Source organism: Bos javanicus, chromosome 18, assembly GCF_032452875.1.
Source record: "Bos javanicus breed banteng chromosome 18, ARS-OSU_banteng_1.0, whole genome shotgun sequence".
NCBI classification, from domain to species: Eukaryota; Metazoa; Chordata; class Mammalia; order Artiodactyla; family Bovidae; genus Bos; species Bos javanicus.
Window position 1 is genome coordinate 52470706 of NC_083885.1, and position 20264 is coordinate 52490969.

The 20264-nt window shown below is 51.2% G+C and overlaps 1 protein-coding gene and 1 long non-coding RNA gene across 4 annotated transcripts in view; one reads left to right on the forward strand and one right to left on the reverse strand.

The window, feature by feature from the left end:
• Window positions 1-1333, reverse strand: part of LOC133230737 (uncharacterized) — a 24004-nt gene extending 22671 nt beyond the window's left edge. The window contains exon 1 of the long non-coding RNA XR_009730953.1: window positions 1245-1333. This is a non-coding gene — a long non-coding RNA (uncharacterized LOC133230737). The remainder of the gene's footprint in view (window positions 1-1244) is intronic.
• On the forward strand, window positions 1182-19494 carry PVR (PVR cell adhesion molecule). 3 transcript variants are annotated; one of them, XM_061388584.1, is made up of 8 exons: window positions 1182-1533; window positions 4831-5190; window positions 7160-7450; window positions 9575-9692; window positions 14237-14385; window positions 15533-15652; window positions 17296-17327; window positions 17762-19494. In XM_061388584.1, exons 1-8 carry the CDS (start codon window positions 1455-1457, stop codon window positions 17822-17824), a joined length of 1212 nt encoding a protein of 403 aa, XP_061244568.1. In that variant the 5' UTR covers window positions 1182-1454; the 3' UTR covers window positions 17825-19494. The 3 variants fall into 3 exon arrangements, with proteins under 3 accessions (XP_061244568.1, XP_061244566.1, XP_061244567.1); XM_061388582.1 differs by lacking the exon at window positions 15533-15652 and having other exon boundaries at window positions 1189-1533; XM_061388583.1 differs by lacking the exons at window positions 15533-15652; window positions 17296-17327; window positions 17762-19494 and adding an exon at window positions 14902-15526 and having other exon boundaries at window positions 1189-1533.
• The last annotated feature ends 770 nt before the right edge of the window (window positions 19495-20264 follow it).

Below are 20264 nucleotides of genomic sequence, written 5' to 3' on the forward strand. Positions count from 1 at the left end.
CCTGGAGCTTTTGGCCTTCCCAAGTATTTAGCGACTCAAAGGGTTTTTCCCTGGGAATACCAGCCACCAAAGGACCTTCCCCTCCTACTGACCCTCACCACATCCTAACCCTATCCCCAAGGCCCTCCCTTTTTTGACCCCATCTTTGACTTCATCCCTAACCTTCACCCCATCCCTGACCCTCAGCCCTGCCTTGACCCCACTTTTCAGCTTCAATAACAGAGCCTCTAGTATCCCCATTGCATGAATTGTTTAGGACCAAGGTTCTAATGGTCTGATTTGAAGCAGAGGCCCCACTCTTGTTGCCAGGAAGTCAGATGTCCAGTGGGGAGAAGACAGAAAGTGGGGTGACTTGGGCCCCAAATATGACATCCAAACATTGGTGAGGGCAGGGGGCAGCCGCTGACCATCCAGAGTCAGAGAAGTGGCTATTGAAACCACAGTAGCCGAAACTGGGAGCCCTGGGAGGAGGGGGAACCCCAGAGGTGACATCACAGTTCAGGGGAGGAACAAAGCAACAGCCAGTTTCCCAATTTGGAAATTACTCACAGACCCTGAACAAGAGTGCCAGAAAATTCAGAGATTTTCCAGAGACCAGCTTCCACATTTCCATTCAGAAATTCACCTACATACATGCAGAGTGAGAGACGCCCAGCATCAGAACGGCCCACCCACGGCTGTGTGCCAGGAGTGGGCTCCGGGACCAAGGCAGAGGGGTCAGCAGGAAGCAGAACTCTCCGAACTGGCCAAAGTCCAAGGAGAAGCAACTTGCCCAATATGACCCCAGGGGTGGCAGCTTTAGGGGTTAGGAACTCAGGATCTGTCCCCATGATAGACTCAAATCCCCGCTCTGTCCCTCGCCAATCCTGAACTTTAGAAAGTCGCTGAACCTCTTTGCCAGCGCCTCAGTTTCCTCGGGGCTCAGCGGTAAAGAACCTGCCTGCAGTGCAGGAGGAAACCCCAGCTGGATCCCCCGGTGGGGAAGATCCCTTGGAGAAAGAAATGTCTACTCGCCACAGTATTTCTTGCCTGGGAAATCCCATGGACAGAGAGGAGCCTGGCGGGCCACAGTCCGTGGGGTCACCAAGAGTAGGACACGACTCAGCGACTGAAACAACGACACATCCGAACCCATGTCCTAGCGAAGTCACCGTTGTACGTGACGTCAGTAGAGTGTAGCAAAGGGGCGGAGGGAGGGGCAGTACCCGGCGCCTCCGGGGGCGTCGGAGGAGCCAGACGGGTACCTGGAGGGCGCGCATTTCTACTTCTTCCTCGCTGCTAGTCCGAGGAGGTCCTCCCGGAGGCTGCGGCGGCTGAGTGACGTCGGGATTCCTGCGCAGAAGGTGCGGAATCAGCACGAGCCGCGCCCAAGCGGCTGGCAGAGCGAGCGGACGCCCGGCTCAAGTGAAGAAGGCCGGGCGCGCTCTGCCCAGGGGCGCCGGGAGGAAGCCGGCATGGCCCCTGCTTTTGTCTTCACTCGGCGGCGGCTGCTGCAGTTCCTGCTGTTTTTGTTCTGGACGACCCTGGGAGCCGGTGAGTGACCCCGCGCGATCGGGCGGCCCCCGTTCCCCCTCTCCCTCCCCACCGGCCAGGGCGCTCGCCCCACCCTGAGTTGCTCGCCGCCCTTCGCCGCGCGCCAGCGCGCCCGCTCCCCTCCGCCCCAGTGGTGCGGCCACGCCGGGCCTGGGCCAGATTCTCCTGATAGCTTCCCCGAAAACCGCCGGACTTCGGGAGATTTCTGAAGGGCAGGGCGGGCAGGCCTCCGGGGAAAAATAAAGCGGAAGGTGAACTTTCTCCGTGCCACACCTGCCCAGGCAACACACCCGCGCACCTGCTCGCTATACCAGCGCACCCTTCTCCCCAGCCCACCGAGGATGCTTGATGACGGGGAGGAGGGCAGCGGCAGACAACCCTGTTCTCTCGTTCCCCTTCGACCGCGTCTGGCTCTAGTCCGCGGCCGGCTCTAGGCCGCGGCCATTCATTCATTCACGCATTCACCCCACGCACGTGTGTTGAGTGCCTAGTATGGGCCGCGTTCCGCCTGCTGGCAGTATAGCTCTGATGTCAGACAGCGGTGAGTTGAAAATAGCTTTTGGCATTTAATGCCTCCCTGTTTCCCTGAAATGTCTGTTGGGGGCTGGGAGGAGGAAGGAGGGGAGAATGGAATGCCACCTACCTTGTAAAATGGTGTCTTGGAAACACCCTGAGCTAGATGCACTGAAGAAAAACAATAATGACTGTGATGATTCACATGAACAGTAATAATACTGAACACAGACTTGAGGAAACCAGAGTCTCCTCATTTCTGAAAAGGTCTCAACCCAGGCTCTGCCCCCTAGCTTTCTGGTTTACCCAGGCAGATAGCTTGACCATGCAAGGCTCACTTGACCCCTCTGTCTAATGAGGGTGAAAATCCTAGTGCTAGAAGTGTGGATCTCATGGACCTTGGAGGGGGTTGGAGGAGGATTGGCCCAAGGGAGCAGCTCAGGGGCCTGGCATTCAGTGGAACTTGGCCCTGGCTATGGCACAGGGTGTAAGCCTAGAGAAAGGCCACTTCACCCAATGTCATCCTCACAGAGGTCTTACCATCAGAGAAGGAGACACACTTGCCCAGAGCTGCACAGCACATCCATGGTAGAGCTGGCATTCGATCCGAGACTAGTGTGCTCAGCTCACCACTCAATCCCCTCGTGTCCAGACCGTGTCCTCCCTCCACACACCTTGCTCCAAGCCCCCCAGTCCACTATGTCCTGACCTCCTCTTCCTCATAGCAATAATTATAATGTTCACCGGTATAGAGTGCTTGGCATATATCTTTACATAAATTTCATCATTTAGTCCTTCCAACTCCCTCTTAAGTTACAAACACCCCCATTTTACGGATGAGGAGACAGAGGCTCAGGGGAGTGAAACCACGGGCACAAAGGCCACAGTTAGTGAGTGGAAGGACTGAGATTCAAAGCACTTAACTCCTCGCCTTCTTCTTTATCCCTATTATTATTAATAAGGATGCATAGCATTGTGTTTATCAATGTGGATAAGTCAACACATGTTGAGGATCTACTGTGTGCAGGGACTCTAGGGAGAATGATTTTCATATGCAGTCTGTGGATTAGAGATCAGGAGTCTTGACTGAAGATGGCCCAGGTTCAAATCCCACCTCTGCCACTTGCCCTCGGTGTGACCTGGAGCAGAAGACTGTGCTTTGGATTTCCCCTCTGCAAAGTGGGGCCGACAGTGGTGCTTTTGCCTCAAGGTGCTGCTTAAGGACTAAATGCTGGGAGACGTGTGAAGCACTCAAAACAGCTCCTAATCTGTGTAAGCAACCCCAGAATGTTAACTGTAATTACTCCTATTTTACAAACTAGCAGAAAAGAATCCGAGATGTTAAGGAACCTGCCTGAAGCCCTCACAGCAGAGAGCTGAGGGGATCCAAAACCTGGGGGCTATAATCACCTCCCTTCTTTTAAAAAAAAAACAACTTTTTTTTTTTTTGGATGTGGATGCTTTTTAACGGTCTTTATTGAATTTGTTGCAATCCTGCCTTACTTTTATGTTTTGGCTTTTTGGCTGCAAGGTATATGGGATCTTAGCTTCCTGACCAGGGATCAAACCTGTGCCTCCTTCATTGGAAGTCTTAACTACTGGACCACTAGGGAAGCCCCATCAATTCCTTTCTTATGCTTGGACCCCCCACAAACATTTTCCCAACCTAAGACCACAAAGAGTAATAATACTACTTTTTTTTTTTTCTTTGAGGATTTTTTTTTTTAACTTTACAATATTGTATTGGTTTTGCCATATATCAACATGAATCCGCCACAGGTATACACGTGTTCCCCATCCTGAACCCTCCTCCCTCCTCCCTCCCCGTACCATCCCTCTGGGTCAAAAGAGACACTGATGTGTAGAACAGTCTTTTGGACTCTGTGGGAGAGGGAGAGGGTGGGGATGATTTGGGAGAATGGCATTGAAACATGTATAATATCATATATGAAACGAGTCGCCAGTCCAGGTTCGATGCACGATACTGGATGCTTGGGGCTGGAGCACTGGGATAATACTACTTTATTTCATGGATCCTAAGATGTTGAGTTTCTTCCCCCTTGTGTGTATGTGTGTGTGTGTGTGCGCGCACGCATGTGCATGCGCGCGGGTGTATGCTCAGTCACTCAGTCGTGTCCAACTCTTTGTGACCTCATGAACTGTAGCCTACTAGGCTCCTCTGTCCATGGAATTTTCCAGGCAAGAATACTGGAGCAGGTTGCCTTTTCCTACTCCAGGGGATCTTCCCCACCCAGGGATTGAACCAGCATCTCCTACATTGGCAGGTGGATTCTTTACCACTGAGCCACCTGAGAACCCCTTCTTCCCCTTCCCATACCTCTAAATCGGAAATGCTCTAACAGCATCCCAGTGCATTTTAAAATTGATGACTGGAGGTAACAAAAAAGTTTTGGAACTATATAGTGATGCTCTCTGCACAACATCGTGAATGTACTTAATTGCCACTGGAGTATATGTTTTAAAGTGGTTTAAGAGACAAATTTAATTTTTAACCACAACACAGACCGCGATTTTTAAAATTGATGATGCTGAGATAGAGGATATATGGTAATAACAACCCAATTGGGGGGGGGGGGCGATGCGGGACCCAGTGGCAGACCCAGTTCAGCCCCCATCTCATCCTCACCCCTGGACCAGGATTGGTGCTCTGCATCCGCATTCCCCTCAACACACACACACCCAAGGGGTTCCAAGCTCCAGGAGCCTCCTACCCCATCCAGATCAGGGACACTCAGATGTGACCCACCCTGTGTTCCCCCGCAGGGACCAAGATAATCACAGTGCTGGCCCCAGTCCAGGTGTCCGGTTTCCTGGGAGAAAATGTGACACTGCCATGCAAACTGCACCCCCTGGAACACAACGTGACGGTGACGCAAGTGACCTGGACAAAGCAGAGACAGGCAGAGCCCGCCCGCAGCGTGGCGGTCTTCCACCCCACCCAGGGCCCCAGCTTCCACGAGTCCAGCCGGTTGGAATTTATGGCCGCCAAGCCCGGCGAGAAGCTGCAGGACGCCTCACTGGCTGTGCGGGAGTTGCGCGTGGAAGATGAGGCTAATTACACCTGCCAGTTCGCCACCTTCCCTAATGGTGACAAGAGCGCTCGAACCCAGCTCCGTGTGCTCGGTAAGCCGGGAGGAGGGGGGAGCCGAAAGGGAGGGATGTGGAGTCGGATAGGGAGGTGAGCAAAGAGAGGGAAGGGGCCAGGGGGGAGGGAGAAATTCTGAGGGAACAAAAGGAGGTCGAGCAATGACCCTACGGGATGCAGGGGAGATGAGAAGGGGGAGGGGGTCAAGGACCAGACGAGAGTCCAAGGTCCTGGGATGTAAGAGCTTGGAGACTGTGGGCAAGGGGATTGGAGGATCTGGGGATGCTGGTGGTAGAGAGGGGAGTGGCTGATGCAAGAAGTAGGTGGGGACAGAGACTGGCCTGGGAAGCTGGGAAGCCACTGCCAGCGTGGGCAGGTGGATTCATCTTGAAACCTGCTTTCTTCATCTATAAAAGAGGCTTAGCAACAACAGTGCTGCCTTCAGAAAGCTATCCTGAAGGTCCAAGGAGTTCATCCAGGTGAAACGCTTAGAGCAGAGACCTCTGTGGGCTGGGGATAGTCGGTCAGTTATCGTTACTCCCTTTGGTGAGGAAGTGAGTGAGTGAGTGCTCAGTCATGTCTGACTCTTTGTGACCCCATAAACTGTAGCCCGCCAGGCTCTTCCCTATGGGATTTCCCAGGCAAGGGTACTGGAGTGGTTGGCCATTTCCTGCTCCAGGGCATTTTCCCAGCCCAGGGATCGAACCGTCTCCTGTGTCTCATGCATTCCAGACGGGTTCTTTACCCACTGAGCCAAAGGGAGAGTTGAAATAGACTGGGGGGCGGGTAGATTCTGATATCCAGGAGTGGAGGGCTTTCTCCAACCGAGGTGGGTGGCGGGGAATGCCCTTGGCATTGTCATGGAAACATGCATTCATTTTTATGAGTACCAGAGAAAATATGACAGGCCTTCCTCTTGGCAACTGAGTATGAAGTCTCTTTGCCTTGGTTTTCTCATCTGTGAAATGGAGATTGCTGTCAGGATGAATAAGAGCTCATGTTTCTTTTTTGCTTCTGTGTCAGGAACTGTTCTGGGCCTTGTATGAATGACTCACCATTCTCCAGGGGGTCTTCCCAATGCAGGGATCAAACCTGGGTTCCCTGCATTGCAGGCAGATTCTTTACCGTCTGAGCCACCAGGGGAGCTCACTATCACTTTCTGTGTCAGGAACTGTCCCGGGCCTTGCATGAATGACTCATGAAAGGTTAATTCCTTGGAACAGTGGCTGACACATGCCACCAACCAAAGGCATCTCTCATCATTTCAGAAAACTTAAGACTTCAGGTCTTATGATTTAGGATGAGAGTAAAACAGAACCGCTGAGTCAAATTAAAGAGAAATCTTGGGTAACAAGAACACAGGTACTGAGGGAAAAGGAACCACATGAAATCCCAGGTCTGGGAATCACCAGAATGATTAAGAAATGGGCAAGGTAGTTTTAGAGTCAGACAGATCTTGTGGGAAGATCCAGTTCTGTCATTTATGACTATGGAACCTTGAGCCAGTCACTCTTGTCTGAATCTCCAGAGCACAGCTCAGCCCTCCCCTCCTCCGTGAAGCCCTCATTAACCACCATCCCCGAGATTCAGGCACCCCTTCTGGGATCCCCCATCCCAGCCTTGCCCAGTCTGAGTCATCTCTGTCTGGGGAAATCCGTCTTCACTTCCGACAGTCCACCCCAAGAAGGCAAGGGTGGCGCTGTCTCAGTCCTTCCTGAGTTTTCAGTACTGCCCATCACAGAGCCAGGCACCGTATTCACTTACCAATCATAATTATATATATTGACGTATTACCTGCCAAGTACCCTTTTAAGAGCTTTACCTATAAATCCTCATGGCTGGTCATCCTCCCCTTATCCCCAGTTGACAGACAAGGAAACTGGGCCAGAGCAGGGATTTGAACATGGCCACATCCGGTACCCTCATCTCGGTACTCCCCTGCTGCTGAGATGTTTGTTGCATAACTGCTGGTGAGGCGTAACCCGTGTCTTTTGCTCCTCTTCTCAGCCCAGCCCCAGAACAAGGTTGAGACCCTGGACATCCCGCTCAGCCCGAACCCTGTGCCGGTGGCTCGCTGTGTCTCCACCGGAGGTCACCCACCTGCCCGCATCTCCTGGTCCTCAGATGAAAAGACCAATACCACCCAGGTGCCAGGGCCTCTGCCTGGCACCGTCACCGTCATCAGCCTCTTAATCTTAACACCGTCCAGCCAGGTGGACGGCAGGAACGTCACCTGCAGAGTGGAGCACGAGAGCTTGGAGGAGCCCATGGTGCTCCCCATGACCCTGGCTGTGTCCTGTGAGTGGGTCTAAGTGTGAGCAAGGGCGGGAGGGGCTGCCAGACTGTCTCCACCACCGCCCTGCCAATGGCCACTGTCTCCACTCTCCCCCTGCCATTGGCTAGCTGTCTCCACCCTCCCCCTGCCATTGGCCAGCTGTCTCCACCCTCCCCCTGCCACTGGCCAGCTGTCTTCACCTTCCCCCTGCCATTGGACAGCTGTCTCCACCCTCCCCCTGCCATTGGACAGCTGTCTCCACCCTCTCCCTGCCATTGGACAGCTGTCTCCACCCTCCCCCTGCCATTGGACAGCTGTCTCCACCCTCCCCCTACACTGACTCCGAGGGGCACTTTCAGCATTACATCATTTCATCATCAGAGCTGGCTCTCTGACTATTGCCTTACACCCATCCCCACATCGTCTACACCGACTCCCCTGGGCCATAGATAACCCTGTCCTTTATTGTCTATACCAGCTTCTTCTTTTTTTTTTTTTTCCCCCTTTTGGCCATACCACAGGGTATGTGGGATCTTAGTTCCCGGTGCCTACGTGCATGCTGTCACTTCAGTTGTGTCCAACTTTTTGCGACCCCATGGACTGCACCAGGGTCTTCTGTCCATGGGATTCTCCAGGCAAGAATACTGGAGTGGGTTGCCATGCCCTTCTCCAGGGGATCTTCCCCATCCAGGGAGTGAACCCGAGGCTCTTATGTCTCCTGCATTGGCAGACGGATTCTTCACCTCTAGCACCACGAGGGAAGCCTCTTAGTTCCCTGACCAGGGATCAAACCCATGCCCTGTGCAATGGAAGCGCTGAGTCTTAAACACTGGACTGCTAGGGAAGGACTCTACCAGCTTTTTATACCACAGTTCACACTGCTCCCTGGGGGCCGCTGTCTACACGGACACCCCACATATGCTCTCTTGAGCCCGCACACAGTGCCTACACCCTCTTCCCTGGGCAACTGTCCACACTGACCTCGTACACACTGCTACACTGCTTCCTCGCCATCGATACCAACTCCCCTGTGTTTCCCACACTGCCATAATACCGTCTGGGCTTCCCAGGTGGCGCTACTGGTAAAGAATCTGCCTGCCAATGCAGGAGATGCAGGTTTGATCCCTGGGTCGGGAAGATCCCCTGGAGGAGGAAATGAAAACCCACTCCAGTATTCTTGGAAAATTCCACAGACAAGAGGAAGCTGGTGGGCTACCGTTCATGGTGTCACAAAGAGTTGGACACTACTGAGCATACACACACACTATTATCTATACTGGTTCCTGTGGGCCCCAGACAGCATTGCCCTCACTGTCTACACCACTCCTTTAGGCCACCAGCTGAGGGCAGTTGGCAATTGACCACTGCTGCCTTGACACCCTGCATTTTCTACTCAGGTTCTCCTAGATACTCTCTCACACCGACCCACAACATTGTCTACACTGGCTATCCTGGAGAACTGCCTACAGTGTCCCCACCCCCACCCCTGTGTAGTCTACACTCCCCTTTGCCCCACTGTAGTCTACACTGGCTCATCTACGGACTGGGTCCTCCTATCACTGTGTGGACTGACTACTCCCTGCCTGACAGTTGCTGCACTGTCTACACCCAACCCCCTCAACTGGATCTGAGTGAGGAGGGTGTCTAAACTGACTCCTTCCCAACACACATACAAAAACACCCCGTCTCATTGGCCTTCCCCCTGGGGACTTTAAAAATCTTCCCTGTTGATCATATTTGAGTTGGGTAACACACAGACTGAAATGCAGTCATCCAGGATTCTCTCCTGCAGGACTTGTCAGAGCCTTGAATATGCTCACATGTGTTATGAACACCCAGAAGGAGGCTTTTTCTCACAGGACATCCCAGGCACGCCAGGACCTGACTTTATAGGGAAAACCAATAGAGAAGCAGGTCCTGAGAAGTGCTCTCTGTGACCCCCATCCTAGCACCCTGCTGAGGACTCCCAGGCTTCTATTTTTGGTGCGGAAGCTGGAACCCATTGCCCAGACCCCTCCCAGGCCTCTCCACCTTGAGCTGTTCCCCAAACCTGCCAAAGCCCTCTTCCTGCTGTGACATGAATCCCAGCTATCTTTAAGCCCCTTGAAGGCTCCCTGTCTCTGAGCCTGTGTGTCTGTTTCCCCCAGACCCCCCCGAGGTCTCCATATCCGGCTATGATGACAACTGGTACATCGGCCGTAGAGAGGTTGCCCTGAACTGTGACATCCACAGCAAACCAGAGCCCACGGGCTACAACTGGAGCACGTGAGTTTCTGGGTCAGAGGAAGGAGGGGCTGGGGGCCTGGACTCCAGGGTCAGAGGAAGGAGGGGCTGGGGGCCTGGACTCCTGGGTCTGAGGAAGGAGGGATGTAGGCAGGAAAGTTAAAAACAAAACAAGAAGTCAACTGTGGGCCCCCAGGAAAATATCTTGTATGCACAGAGTTAATGAGGTGATAAAGTCCAGGTTTGTTGACACACCTGCTCTTTATGGGGTGCCTGCTGTGTGCCAGGTACTTACCTGCACCCCACGTGATCCCCACGCTCCGGCCAGAGTCTGCACTATCGCCAGGACTGAGTTAAAGATCTGCCCGGGAGCTGTGGTCATCTGCCCGGGCACACGGGTATAGAGGTGACTCTCCCGTCGGCGTCTGGCTCCAAACCCAATCCTCTTAAGCCCTGGACTGTGCCACCTCCCCAGCCACCTTGTGTAACCTGCTCAGTCACCTCTTACAGAGCAAATTCTGTCCCATCCCCATTCTCATTTTTTAAAATATCTATTTATTTGGCTGCATCGGGTTTAGTTGCAGCCCGTGGGGTCTTTGTCGTGGCGCACAGACTCTCTAGTTGTGGCGCGCATGCTCAGCAGGTACAGCGCACAGGCTCAGTTGCCCCAAGGGCATGTGGGATCTTAGTTCCCCAAGTGAAAATCGCTCAGTCGTGTCCGACTCTTTGCGACCCTGTGGACTATACAGTCCGTGGAATTCTCCAGGCCAGAATACGAGTGTGTAGCCTTTCCCTTCTCCAGGGGATCTTCTCAACCCAGGGATCGAACCCATGTCTCCCACATTGTGGGCTTATTCTTTACCAAATGAGCCACAAGGGAAGCCCAAGAATGCTGGAGTGGGTAACCTATTCCTTCTCCAGGGCATCTTCCCAACCCAGGAATCGAACCTGGGTCTCCAGCATTGTAGGCAGATTCTTTACCAAATTTTCTTTACCAACTGAGCTACCAAAATTCTTTACCAACTGAACTCCAGGGATCAAACCCTCATTGCAAGGCAGATTCTTAACCACTGGAAGCTACCAACAGGTAAGTAGCCCCTTCCTGATTTTCTCGATTGAGGAGCAGAGCAATCAAAAAACTTCCTCAAATTCCTGTTGAGACCAAGGATAAAAGTGGGGAAAGATAAAGGCAAAGGGGTAAATGGTTTAACCTAATTTTTATTGGGCCCAGTTTTTGTTATTACAAAAATAACTTATGAGCACTGTAGAAACTTTAGGCAATATGGTTATGAGTAAAAAGAAGAAAATAGCTCTTATAGTCCTGTACCCAGTCATCTCCAGAAGCATCACTGTTACCCTTTATTACATATCCTTCCTGTCTTTTTTTCAATATTTCTAAAAAAAAAAGAAAGAAACTGTGCTGTATGTATAATTTTGAAAACTTTCCTCTGTCCACGAATACATTTCTTTCGTTTTTGTTTCGTCTTTGCCACACCTCACAGCATATCTGATCTCAGTTCCCTGACCAGGGATGGAACCCACGCGCCTTTGCTGTGGAAGCGCAGAGTCTTAACTGCTGGGCCACCAGGGAAGTCCCTCTCGTGAACACCTTTCCAAGTCAGGGCACATAGATCTATTTTCCCCCAGCATTTTATCGGGAAATGTTTCAAGCCTACAGAAGTCTTGTAAGCATTTTCCAGTAAACATTCAAAACCCCGCTGTGTGAATTCTCTCACTAACATTTTCCCGGACTTGGTTTATCACATTCCTCCCCTTCAATCCATCCCTCTTGCCATCTATCCAACAGTCCTCATCATTTATGCATTTCAAAACCCCACCACCTGCTTCTTTGAGGGTCTAGGACTCTGTTGCAGATGAGGCTGTCGATGACATAACCAGTCCCACCTGGGGATACAGAGGTGCTTTCCCGTTCTCAACTATGCAAATGTTGTGGTGGCGGGCATCCCCAGCAGTCCACCTCTGTGGACAGCCAATCATGTGTCAATGGTCGGCCAGTGGGGCTGCCAATCGAAGGTTTTTGATTGGTATTGACAGCTGGCCTTTACCTTCCTGTCTCAAAGCAATGCAATTCAGGCTCACAAACCATACGGCCAGCTTTCCATGCCAGCTCTGCAGAATACCCAAACCCATGCCCCAGTCTCCTCTGTCCATTAGACCAGTGTTTCTTTTGTTCTTTTTAAATATTTATTATTTATTTGGCTGCACTGGGTTTTAGTTGTGCTATGTGGGATCTAGTTCCCTGACCAGGGATCGAACATGGACCCCCTGAATTGGGAAGGTGGAGTCTTAGCCACTGGCCCACCAGGGAAGTCCCTAAACCAGTGTTTCTTGAGTACTTACTGTGTGTCGGATGCTACTGACCCATGTGCTGCGTGCTAAGTCACTTCAGTCATGTCCGACTTTTTGTGACTCCATGTACTGTAGCTCGCCAGGCTCCTCTGTCCGTGGGATTCTCCAGGCAAGAATACTGGAGTGGGTTGCCATTCTCTCCTCCAGGGGATCTTCCCCACCCAGGGACTGAATTTGTACCTCTTAGGACTCCTAAGAGTGGGTTCTTTACCACTAGCACCACCCACAGGCTTCGGTAAATGAAAAAAGAACCAAATTCCCCCCTCTCAAATCTCCAGATCTGGGGAGAGAGACAAACAAGGTAATGTCAGAATTCCTTGGTGGGTCATAAGTTATGTTTCCACATTTTCCCTGCCAAGGGCCCCTGGAGTTCAATCACAGGTCAGGGAACGAAGATCCCACAAGCTTTAGGGTGTGGCCAAAATTTAAAAAAAAATTTTTTAATTTAAAGAAAAATAAACAAGATACCATTTTTAAGGATGGAGTGTGTCAGTTCAGTTCAGTTCAGTTCAGTCACTCAGTGGTGTCTGACTCTTTGCGACCCCATGAATCACAGCATGCCAGGCCTCCCTGTCCATCACCAACTCCCGGAGTTCACTCAGACTCATGTCCATCGAGGCAGTGATGCCATCCAGCCATCTTATCCTCTGTCATCCCCTTCTCCTCCTGCCCCCAACCCCTCCCTGCATCAGAGTTTTTTCCAATGAGTCAACTCTTCACATGAGGTGGCCAAAGTACTGGAGTTTCAGCTTTAGCATCATTCCTTCCAAAGAAATCCCAGGGCTGATCTCCTTCAGAATGGACTGGTTAGATCTCCTTTCAACTCTTCACATGAGGTGGCCAAAGTACTGGAGTTTCAGCTTTAGCATCATTCCTTCCAAAGAAATCCCAGGGCTGATCTCCTTCAGAATGGACTGGTTGGATCTCCTTGCAGTCCAAGGGACTCTCAAGAGTCTTCAGGTGGTGATAAATGCTGTGGGAAAGATCTTGCAGAGGAGGTGGGGGGTTGCTACAGTTGAAAGAGGGTAACCAAGGAAGGTGTCAGAAAGGTGATGTCTGAGTAGAGGACTGAAGGAAGTGAGGGTGATCTGTGTGGGTACCAATGGGAAGGGCATTCCAGGCATAGGGAACAGCATATGCAAAGACCTGAGGTGGGAACATAACTGAAGCATTCCAGGGTCACCAAGTCAGCCACCATGGATATGGAGGCAGGAGCAAATGGATCAGTGCATCAGGGGGCCAGCTTGTGTGGGACCTGGGCCCATGGTCAGGACTTTTCCTTTAAGGAAGGACTCTGGACAGAGGGCTGAAGAACTGATGCTTTCAAATTGCGGTGCTGGTAAAGACTCTTGAGAGTCCCTTGGACTGCAAGGAGATCAAACCAGTCAATCCTATAGGAAATCAATCCTGAATATTCATTGAAAGGACGGATGCTGCAGCTGAAGCTCCAATACTTTGGCCACCTGATGGGAAGGGCTGACTCATTGGAAAAGACCCTGATGCTGGGAAAGATTGAGGGCAGGAGGAGAAGAGGGCAGCAGAGGATGACATGGTTAGATAGCATCATTGACTCAATGGACATGAATTTGAGCAAACTCTGGGAGATAGTGAAGGACAGGGGAGCCTGGAGGGCTGCAGTCCACGGGGTCGCAGAGTGGGACACAACTTAGCAACTGAACAGCAACAGTAACTAGACAGAGGAGAGACTTTGTTTTTAACGTTTGTTTTTGGTTGAGTTGGGTCTTAGTTGCTGCACACGGGATCTTCCTTGCAGCGTGTGGGCTTCTCTCTGGTCATGGTGCGCAGGCTCCAGAGTACATGGACTCTGTGGTTTGCAGCAGACAGGCTCTCTAGCTGAGGTGCCTGGGCTCAGTACTTTTGACTTGCAAGCTTAGTTGCCCCTCAGCATGTGAGATCCCAGATCCCCAACCAGGGATCGAGCTCACATCCCCTGGATTGATTAGCAGGCAGATTCTTAACCACTGGACCACCAGGCAAGTCCATCTGTGTGGATTTTGAACGTGGGGCAGACAGGGTTTGCTGATAGGGTGGATGGGAGTGTGAGAGGCAGAGTTGGGGGAACTCCCGGCTTGCTCTGAACTTGTATTATAGACGGCGTGAGAGTTGCTATATTCCTGCTGTACAGTGGGTGCCCCAACACCAGCTACTCTAGGCCTCTGACTGAGACCACTTCCTCACCCATCTGTCTCTCCTAGGCCCAACGGAACCCTGCCAGTCTCTGCTGTGGTCCAGGGCACTCAGCTCCTGATTCATACTGTGGACGAGACCATCAATGTGACTTTCATCTGCCTTGTCACCAACGCCCTAGGGACCAACCAGGCAAACGTGACCATCCTGGTCAGAGGTGAGGAGCCCCCTGGGTGGGGAGGACAGAGGAACTCAGGATAGATATCAAAGAGGATATCGAAGTAGGATTCCCTCTGAGGGAGGGGTTTAGAGGTGGTCCCTGGTTAAAGGAGTCCCTCAACCACAAGAATGCTCCCAAGCTCCCATTCTTTCTCTAAGCCCCTTCATGGAAGGTTCAACGGGCTCAGCTTTACTGTCTGTTAACTCACCATCTGAACCGTTGGAACCACTGTACAGCCACCTGGACACAGCCCCTCTGCAAACCCAGGCTGGGGTAGTTGCATAATGCCTCTTCCCAATGGACTCAGGAAGGCTTTTCCAAGTATATTAGACAGAACTCTGTCATTTGCAATTGATAGAAGCTCAACTCAAAATAGTCCAGGCAAAAATGGTACTTTATTAGAAATTCACCTTCAGGTATGGTTAGATCCAAGTGCTCCAGCTGTGTAACCCAGGAACTTTTCTTGACCTCTGTTGTCTCTGCTTCTCTTTTGCTGGCTTTATTCCCTGGCAGGCTTTCCCCTCAGGAAGGTAAGATGATCCCCAGCAGTTTATAGGCTCACAGCCCACCAGTTTAGTAATCCCAAGGGAAAGAATACCCCACTTTCAATAGCTCTAGCCAGAGTCTGAAGGCTGGCTCTCATTGGCTCAACTTAGATCCCACCTCATGAACCAATTGCAGCAGCCAGAGAGAATGGAATGCTCTGATTGGCCAGGCCCAGGTCAAAGTCCCATCCTCCGGCTTGTACATGCTGCTATATTTAAAATGGATAACCAACAAGGACCTACTATATAGCAGGTGGAACTCTGTTCAATGTTATGTGGCAGCCTGGGCAGGAGACGGGTTTGGGGGAGAATGGATACATATATATGTATAGCTGAGTCCCTTTGCTGTTCACCTGAAATTAACACAACGTCATTTGTTAATCGGCTCTGCCCCAACACATAATAAAAAATTTTAAAAAAAGAAAGCTCAAGTCCCATCCTAGGAACCAGAGGATGGGGTGAAGCTCAGCTAAATCATATAGACTGAGGGAGGCAGAACGGTAGCCTCCTTCAAAAGTGAATTCTAATATTTTGGGGGGCAGGTGAAACCCCCCAAGAAGTCTCTCAGCTTAAATCTCTGCTTCCTTCTCTTCTGGCAGAACGTCCTAGGGAAAAGTCACAAGAGGGCTCTACAATCTATATCATCCTGGCCTTGGTAATCCTGTTTGTTGTCTTCCTGGTGTTCCTCCTGATTTATCTCCGCCGGCGCAAAAACTCCCGTGAGTCCCCTCTTTTTCACAATATCCCCTGCCTGCCTGCTGTAAATGAACATCACTACAGCCGCCATAATTAAGCACCTACTATGAACCTACAGGCTCTGTACTAAACTTTCCATGTGGCAACCTCTCCCTGAACCTTCATGCCAGCACCATGAGGTTCCCCTGTTTGACAGACAGGGACGCTGAGACCAGGGAGTTTTATTCATTGGATCATTGACTCGTTTTTACAAAGTGGGAGCAGCTCCTGTAAGTCCTGAAAGGCCACAGTAAGGACTTTGGCTTTCAATCCAGGTGACAGAGAAGCTCCTGCCAAAGGGATGCAGTGCAAAATAACACTTAACCCTTTCACCGTCACTTTCCTTCATCTGCCTTGCTCAGGACTGGCTCCCTGAAAGGAGGGGTTGCCCCAATCCCTAGCTCTAAAAGGTGCCCAGATCCCTGGCTCAAGGGCTTTGCAAGGCTGTTCCCCTACCGGGAGCCCCCTTCCCCATGGCTCCCTCTGGCAAAGTCCTGTAGTTAATTCTGTAATCAAAAGAGCTACATTTTGCTGAGCACTTTCTCTGCTCCAGGCATTTCCTGTGCACAGCCCCCTTGAATGCTCACAACCACCCTGTAAAGACAGTCCCCCTGTGAGCCCATTTTACAGATGAGGAAACATTTGCTCAGAGAGGTGACATTACCTGCCAGCTGGCACACAGCTGGAAAGTCAAGAGTTGAAGGCAGATCTGTTGGTTACAAAGTTTTATTCATTCAACCACTAAACAAAAAGGCCTCCTCACATCCCAGTGGGAAGCCCTCTCCTCCAGGGAGCCCTCCCTGATCTTTCCCTGAAATGAACCAAGCACCTGCTCTGGGTGTCCCCACCCGCACCCCTTGCCCACTCAGGGGCATCATGGTATGGGGACTTGTCTGTCTCTCCAGTGGACTGGGAAACCCAGGAGCACAGAGCTAGACTGTCGATCATGGCTGTGTCCCCAGCACCACCCACCACTGGGTCGGCACGAAAGAGGTGTTTGAGGAAATGTTTGCTGAATGCATCACGTCCAGAGCCAGACTGCCTGTGTCTGAGCCCACAGGCAGTCACCATGGGCAAAAGCCTTACTATGACTCAGTTTCCTCATCTGTGAAATGGGCATGTCCATACCTGTTAGTGTAGACCCTGTACTTACCATAGCATTTGGCACATTGTAAGCCACACGCTGGATATTTTTGTCTGTTTTGTTTACATCTTTATCTCCAGCACCCAGAGTGCATCTGGCACAAAGTAAACACTTGCTGTTTGCTGAATAAATCCCTGTTTGATGGTTGAGGAAACTGAGGCACAGAGAGGTTAAGTCAATTGCCCATGGTCACATGGCTCCTAAAGGACTGGGATTTGAACTCTTCCATCTGGTTCCAGAGCCCATGCTCAATAAATATTTATGTATAATTAATAACTGAAGGCATAACTAGATGAAGCCTATACCCCCGCTGTGGTTTTAAATGTAGGAACCATTTCGGGACGTGACTCCCCCATGTCAATAGCAGAGCCAGGACTGGTCTGTCAGTAGCAGAATTCAAGGGGCCTGGTCACGCACGTGTGTCTTCCCGTGCTTTTCAGCGTTGTCATTCACTTCTGATTACTTCTCCTCCTGTCTCCTCAGGTCGGAACCAGTACAGTCCCACTGCTAATGGGGTAAGTGTCATGGTGGAGTTGAGCAGGGGGTGGGGGTCTGCATGAACCCCAGATTAATCTCCGGGGATGTTTCCAAGAAAGGGCCAGGCACCTCTGTGCACCTGCAGCACTTAACCTGGGAATCTGCATTTTCAGATCTCCCCTGTCCTCCCCGTTCATGGAGGAGTGCTGCCCTGGCTTCCAGGGTTGGGAAAGGAGCAGGCCTGCAGCTCTCTACATGCTGGGCTTCGGCAGGAAGAATTTTTTTTTATAAGGGCTTGAGGCTAAAGTTAGGACAGAGGATGAGATGGTTGGCATCATGGACATAAGTCTGAGCAGACTCCAGGAGATAGTGAAGGACAGGGAAGCCTGGTGTGCTGCAGTCCATGGGGTTGCAAAGAGTTAGACACAACTGAGCAACTGAACTAGAGGCTAAAGTTTGCGTATTTCCCTAGATGGTCAGCTATTCAGCTGTTGCGAGCAATTCCCAGGATCCATCAACAGAGGGCACCAGGTGACAGCGTGGAGCGGATGGTGAGAAGAGCTGTTGACGTGGATCTTCCAGCGGACTCCCTCCCCTGCCTCAATGGAGGAAGTCTCCCTCCAAAGACACTGGCCACCCTTCCCCTGCCAGACCTCAAGGATGCCCCCTCTGCCTCACAACACAGGCAGAGGGCAAGTTCAGGGGTCTCCAAGACCAGCCTCAGGTTGAGTCACTCGCTACAAGGACTATGGAACTCAGCAAAGCTGTTTACTCACGGATATAATTTACTACACTGCAAGGATGAGGTCAAGAGCAGCAATGTGAAAAGGCACGCAGGGCAGGGTCCCGGCAAAAGCTTCTGGTTGTTCAGTCCCAGTGGAGTCATGTGGACAGCACTTACTTCTCCCCCCGATGACACGTGACCGCACACACAGAGTGTTGCCAAGCAGGAAAGCACGCCCGAGCCTTGGTTTCCAGAGGTGTCAATCGTGTAGACATGGCTGACCACCCATGCAGCTGACCTTGGCACCAACATAGAAAGAGTTGAAGAAAGACTGCGTGCATGATCAATCATGTCTGATTCTTTGCGACCCCATCAGTGTCCATGGGATTCTCCAAGAAAGAATGCTGGAGTGGGTTGCCATTTTCTCTTCCAGGGGATCTTCTCGGCTCAGGGATTGAACCTGTGTCTCTTGCATCTCCTGCATTAGCAGGTGAATTGTTTACCGCTGCGCCCCCTGGGAAGCCTGGCACCAACATAGGTCAAGCCATTATTGTGTGGCCTAATGCCCCCACCATGAATCACACTATCGGCACAGATTATCCTATATAGCCCACAGCCCCAGGTAAACAAAGCCTTCTATCAGCCAGGACATTCCAAAGAAGGGCCAAGAGGTTACTTCACAGGAACCAGGGGCAAAGGGCCACATCTTTTTTTGAACAAGGTTAATCCTTTCCTGCAAAGTAGGGCCACACAGAATGTTGCAACTACCAGAGGTTTTTTTGATAAAATTTGACTTCCAGCCTTAAGCTTCTAAATTTCTGATTTAGTTGAATCTTGGTGAGAACCAGAGGCCGGAACTCAGCTGCCCCAGGACTGTCCAAGGAGCAGGAGCAAGTGGTGGCCCTGAACTGATGCGGTGCCCGGAAAGCATCTGTGGCCAGCGTGCTGGGGTTAACAACACCTTGGTCATCCACCGAGGAAAGCAGGAAGTTGTTTCCAAAACAAGGAGGAAAAAATAGATGCTGAAGAATCAGAAGCTACAGCTGTGCAGCACAGGCTGCCCTCAGACCTGGATGGACATAGCCCAAGCCCCAAGACGAAAAGCTTCTGTGATACACTGACATGTTTATAACTGTCCGTGATCTTGGGGGCAGGCACCAGAATTCCTCTGTCTGTTGGAGAAAATAGGCATAGAGACCTTGGGCCAGAATGCTAAACCGGAGAGCAGGGCGTGAGCCACTCTGCAAGAGAAAGTGAGAAGGACGTGTGGGCTTCCATCTGGGCAGATGGGAGAATGCAAAACAGAGAAGCGTGGGGAAGAGATGGGACCCAGCCAAACGGGAGGGCTGAGGGCATGACAAGGCCAGTGGGGCTCCATAGTGCAGGGCCATAAAGGGAGTCTGATTGCCTAGCTGCCACATAAACCCCTTGTCCGTTCCCAGCCCCAAACACCTTATTAAAGTTAATTTATTACACCTCGAGTGGCTGTGTGCAAGGGGGTCTTTTGTGGAAACTGGGGAGGAACAGAGTTTTGCCCAAACCGTCACTATGAGAGACAGAAACAAAGGCGTGGAGGCAAGACATTGAATCAAGAGGGCCACAAAGAGGGACTGCCCTGGTGGTCCAGTGGTTAAAGCTCCCAGTGCAGGGGCCCCGGGTTGGATCCCTGGTCAGGGAACTAGATCCCACACGCCGCAACTAAAGCCCCTGAATGCCTCAACTAGAACCAAGCACAGCCAAGCAGATAAATGGGGGTGGTGGTTTAGCTGCCACGTCGTGTGCAGCTCTTGCAACCCCATGGACTGTAGCCCACCAGGCTCCTCTGTCCATGGAATTTCTCAGGCAAGAATACTGGAGTGGGTTGCCATAACCTCCTCCAGGGGATCTTCCTGACTCAGGGATCAAACCTGCAGCTCTGGTGTCTGCTGCCTTTGCAGGCAGAGTCTTTACTGCCGCACCACCACCTGGACTTCAATGTGCACACCCTAATTTTAAAATGCTGTATTGCTAAAAAAAAAAAAAAAATTCTAACCATCATCTGAGCCTTCAGTAAGTCATCATCTTTTTATGACAGTAACACCAAAGATCACAGATCACAGACCATGATAACAGATAATCATGAAAAAAGCTTAAAATATTGTAAGAATTACCAAAATATGATACAGAGACACCGAGTCAGCAGATACTTTTGGACAAATGACACAGACCGACTTGCTCAATGTGGAGCTGCTCAATTTATTAAAAATAACAC

Bases quoted from the DNA above. Each gene is read 5' to 3' on its own strand.
- PVR (XM_061388584.1), top strand. From the start codon at position 1,455: ATGGCCCCTGCTTTTGTCTTCACTCGGCGGCGGCTGCTGCAGTTCCTG. The intron at 7,451-9,574 runs GTGAGTGGGTCT...TGTTTCCCCCAG, and splicing joins CATGACCCTGGCTGTGTCCT to ACCCCCCCGAGGTCTCCATA. The intron at 14,386-15,532 runs GTGAGGAGCCCC...CTCTTCTGGCAG, and splicing joins CGTGACCATCCTGGTCAGAG to AACGTCCTAGGGAAAAGTCA.